Source organism: Mirounga leonina, unplaced genomic scaffold (assembly GCF_011800145.1).
Source record: "Mirounga leonina isolate KUSES-001 unplaced genomic scaffold, KU_Mleo_1.0 Mir_172, whole genome shotgun sequence".
NCBI classification, from domain to species: domain Eukaryota; kingdom Metazoa; phylum Chordata; class Mammalia; order Carnivora; family Phocidae; genus Mirounga; species Mirounga leonina.
In genome coordinates, this window is record NW_023270442.1 from 16,413,918 (window position 1) to 16,418,741 (window position 4,824).

General features: G+C 55.6%; 1 protein-coding gene across 1 annotated transcript; it reads right to left on the minus strand.

The window, feature by feature from the left end:
- Window positions 1-781: 781 nt before the first annotated feature.
- Window positions 782-1,495, minus strand: CLDN14 (claudin 14). The gene has a single exon (XM_035017708.1). The coding sequence runs from the start codon at window positions 1,493-1,495 to the stop codon at window positions 782-784; it is 714 nt and encodes a 237-aa protein (XP_034873599.1).
- Between the last annotated feature and the right edge of the window lie 3,329 nt (window positions 1,496-4,824).

Sequence of the window (4,824 nt, forward strand, 5' to 3'; positions counted from 1 at the left end):
CCTGCCCTGCCTCTGGGCTTAAGCTGGAGTGACTTTTTTTTTTTTTAAGATTTTATTTATTTATTTAAGAGAGAGAATGAGAGAGAGAGAGAGCACATGAGAGGGGGGAGGGTCAGAGGGAGAAGCAGACTCCCTGCCGAGCAGAGAGCCCGATGCGGGACTCGATCCCGGGACTCCAGGATCATGACCTGAGCCGAAGGCAGTCGCCCAACCAACTGAGCCACCCAGGCGCCCTGGAGTGACTTTTTGGTTGTGTTGCTCAAGCAGCTTTTAGATGAATATCAGCCCGGCCCTCCTCTGATTTTCCCATCATGTGTGGGTTGGGGCCACTCCCGGGGTGTCCCCATTGCTTTGCAACGTGGGGCCCTGACAGCGTGCTGTGGTTCCGAGACCTCAGCCGACAGAATAGACTGGAAACGGAAACGGATACTGTCCATTTCATTAACAACCACATCCAAAAGGTTTATTCCTGTATTGCAAACAAACCGCACAGACCAAACTCCCAAGTTGCTTTTCATTCAGCTGTTATTAAATCACCCACATAAGTACACACAATAAATAAAGAACCAGAAAGGATGAAGTCTTTGGTATATAGAGCTTCTCTCCCCTTCTCTTATTTCTCCCTCCTTCCCTGTGTTCTAAGCCCACTCCCTCGTGTTCATATTATTCTCTGGACACAAATACGTAGCCCAGGAGTCAACTTTGAGCCGGGAGCCCGCATCGGGGCGAGCCTGGGTCCTGCTGCGTCTGCGCGCTCGGGGGAGGGGCAGGTCGGGGGCACTCACACATAGTCGTTCAGTCTGTACCCGCTGAGCGAGGCCGAGGTGGCCGAGGGGGCCCGGTTGTCCTTGAAGGCGGCGGGGGGCCGGTAGGCGGGTGCGGCGGCGGCCGTGGTGGCCCCGGGCTGGGCCTGGTCGGGCCTGGCGGGCCCGTCGTCCTGGCAGGAGAGGCAGAGCAGCGTGCCGCCGATGAGCGACAGCGACGAGGAGATGAAGCCGAGGTACAGGGCCTGCCCGATCTCGAACTTCATGCTGCTGGGCAGCAGCGGGTTGTAGAAGTTCTGCACCACGTCGTTGGTGGTCCAGGAGACGGCCACCAGGCACAGCAGGCCGGCCAGGAGGAAGAGCGCGCCGCCCAGCGCGGCGAGCGCGCGCTTGGCGGGCGAGCCCTTGGCGCAGCGCGTGCACTGCATGCCCAGCACGGCGCAGGCGCAGGCCACGCCCGACAGCAGGCACGAGACGACCATGAGCGCGCGGGCCGCCTGCAGGTCCCGCGGCAGCGCCAGCAGCGAGCGGTAGACCTGGCACTGGTAGATGCCCGTGCTGTGCCACACGCACTCCATCCACAGCCCCTTCAGGTAGGACACGGCCGTCAGGATGTTGGTGCCCACGTGCGCCGTGCGGCGCCAGTGCGGCAGGACGGTGGTGATCAGCGTGCCCACCAGGCCCAGGAAGCTGAGCAGGAAGCCCAGCAGCTGCACGGCCGTGCTGGCCATGGCCCCGGTGGCCGGCTGCCGGGCTCGCTCAGGCGCCCGCCGGAGTCCTAAGGAAGCCGGGAGGCGGGGCGGGGGGAGAGAGGGGAAATGGGTTAAAGATGATCTTGATGCATTTCTTTCTGCTGCCAAAACTGAGTTTTCCATAGGCAGTTGGTATGACAATTAGCATATTTTTTTTTAAAGATTTATTTATTTGAGAGAGCGAGAATGAGAGAGAGAGAGAGAGTACATGGGGGGGGGGAGGGTTAGAGGGAAGAAGCAGGTTCCTTGCTGAGCGGGGAGCCCGATGCGGGACTCGATCCAGGGACTCCAGGATCATGACCTGAGCCGAAGGCAGTCGCTTAACCGACTGAGCCACCCAGGCGCCCCGACAATTAGCATATTTTTATAAATAGTTTCTGCCGCTTCTTTGGGTGAGAGAGTAAGCTGCCCAAGTTTTCCCCGGAAGGCCAGAGGGGAAGGGATGACGGCAGAAATCTGGCTGGCCGGGGCTTCCCAAGGACCCCAGGGAAGGGCAGTCCACGGCCCCCACTTCTGATCTGTCAGCACTGAGCAAGCACGTGTGGGAAGTTCTACCTTATGTCAACCCTGAAACACTTCTGCTGCATTTGAATCTCATTGCGTACCGTTTGGTCAGTAATCACTTCAGTTGTTAAACCAACGCATGGACTGACAAGAGTTAAGGTATGTGCTACCTCTGACTTAGAAATTAGCCTCGGATTGCCCGTCAGGATGAAATGACTTCAGAAAGTGGGAGACTTCCCGGTGCTCTCAGGAAGGGAGAGATTTAGCAGCCACAAGCAGGTCTCATGCTTTCTTCCAGAGTCCTGGAGCTGGATGTGAACTTAGAGATTGCCCACGGATGCCAGGGGCCAGGAACGGCCAAGGTCACCAGTGCCTGAGGTGCTGGGGCTCAGACCACAAATCAGCGACCACCCCCTCCGGGCAGGCTACCTCCCCTCACACTTCTCTGCAGAGGGGTGGGCTTGTTGTGAACCAGGTACTGCTACCTGCCTTCCAGAGAGACAGGAATGCGGAGCCATTTCAGAGGTTTAAAAAATTCTAACCATGGCAAAATCCGGCACACTTCTGGGGGGCAAGGACCCAGCACCTCTGTAGTGACAGACAAATAGGGGACACTCAGGAAATATTAGAAGGGAGGAGGGAGAGAAGCAAGGAAAAGGATGCAAGGAAAGAGTAAGGGAGGAAGGAAGGTGGGCAGGTGAGTAGAAATACCCCAGTGAGCCCCACAGGCTCCTCTTTCTTGCCTGGGGCAGGGTACCAATCCATGTTGCCACCCCCACCGGCTGGGTGACTCTCGGGGTGTCTCTCTGGGCTCAGCTTCCTTCTCTAACACGAGGGAGCTAGACTCCATGGCCCCAAAGCGTCTCCTGGTCCTGAAGGGAGAAAAGGGACGCTTCTCTGCTGATGACAAGTCACTTCAGCATCCTGAACCAAGGAGGAACCCAGTAGGCAAAACCCACCCCTTCCTTCATCTCAGTTAAGCATGGGAAGGCTGCAGGGAGCAAACTGTGGGCTGGCAGGGCCTCTCCCACCCAGGCCATGCAGACGTTCACTGCAACGGTCTTGAACCCGGGGTCCCTGGTGGAGAAATCCGCTACTCAATTACAGTACAGGATTTGGTTAGTAACAAACACGTGACGTTTCCACCGCGGGCCTGTACCGTCATCTTACTGGATTTAAAACTACGTACTGGGCTGAGATGTCTTAGCCTTGTAGCTAATTCCTAGCTCTGTGCTGGTTAACGATTCCTAGCTCTGTGTGGGTTAACAAGCAAAACTAGGGGACAGCAAAACACTGTGGTGCCAAACAGGACATGCAGTCCTCTGGCAGTGGGGACAATATTAGGGTTTGCACAGGCATTTTAAAGGATGATTTGTTCAGGACACAGTGTTTTTCACACACACCTCACACTGACTGGTCACCTGCACCTTGTCTCCCCACGAAGGATTTTTCCCTCCACTCAGCAAGTGCGCATTCTATGCAGGTGCTGGGCTCAGGGTGGGGGGACCCTGGCAGTCCCTGTTGCCCAGAGCAGGGCCGGCTGTCCTGCAGTCACTGCCAGGGAAGAGATGGGGCCCACCCAGGGGTCGCTTTGATGTGTGGGCCAGGGCTGCTTCAGCGACCCTCCGATGCGCTGAGCGCCCTAGCCGAGCTGACACCCAGAGCACCAATTTCTAGGCATAAGCGGTGCTGGGCGCTTCTCGGACATAACGCGGCCCAGTTTATTCCCCCTAGTAACCCAGGGATGCGGCAACTGTTCATCCTGTTTTACACATGGGGAAACTGGGTGCAGGGGATGAAGTTCCATGCCTGGCCGGGCTGGTCTTTTCTGTGGTTTAATTCCTCCTTCAACCACTACCCTTCTCAAGTAAATAGGAGTGACACTGGTGTGAAGACCGCAGGGGGTGGGGGGAGGGTATCATCAGTGCCTTCTGGAGAGTTGACTCTTCTTCCCAAAGACGTCCCAGAACATTGGTCTCAGTCCTTTGGCAGTGGGCCAGGTGGCCAAGGTGACCAACCGTTCCGGTTTGCTGGAGACTGGGAGGCTTTCAGTGTGAAATCGGGATAGTCCCAGGCCAACCTGGACAGTTGGTTCCTCTAGGTAGCCCAGAGGCTGCAGACTTTTCCAGATGACCTTTGGGCTGCTTCCAGTCCTGCCTCGACGCTGTCCCCAGGCTGATGGCCACGCAGGCTGTCCCTGGTCCAGGGCATTCTGAGGCTTCTCAAAGCTTTTGTTTGTCAAGGTCAGTCATTAAGTGCACTGATCCTCAAGAATGTGGCATAAAAGCTAAGCCTCCTTGACCCCATTAGTCTAGGGAAGTGGACCAGAAGTTTATTGGAGGTCTAAATATTTATGGAGAGCCATGACTGCTAATTTTAGAAACCATTAGGTTCCTATTTTTAAACTTGTACTAGAAGGATTTGCTAATTTAAGAAGTGGGTGTTAATGAGCCCCCAACTCCCAGCCATCAGCTCTCCCACCCCTTCCCTGTAGTTACCAGCAGCTGCTACTGGCATTAGGTCATAATTCAGCTTCCCCGCAACCGCTTTTCACTTTGGGGCTGTTCGGTGGAAAAACAACTTCAAATGAATGCATCTCCTTGGAAACCACATAAAATTCATCTCTGATACTCCGGAAGGATCTTGCCCAAGCATGCCTCCCAAGAGGGGCAGTACATGCAGGACTCAACTAGCCGGTGGGTTGAAGAGCTGAAACTGCTTCACCTATGGGCTACTCTTTTCCTGCAGACGTGTGTGTGCTTGTGGAAACATTAGCTAGGGAGTCGTGAGTCCAAGACAAATAT

What these genes read in the sequence shown, in the direction of transcription:
- CLDN14 (XM_035017708.1), bottom strand. Translation starts at nt 1,495, where the DNA reads ATGGCCAGCACGGCCGTGCAGCTGCTGGGCTTCCTGCTCAGCTTCCTG.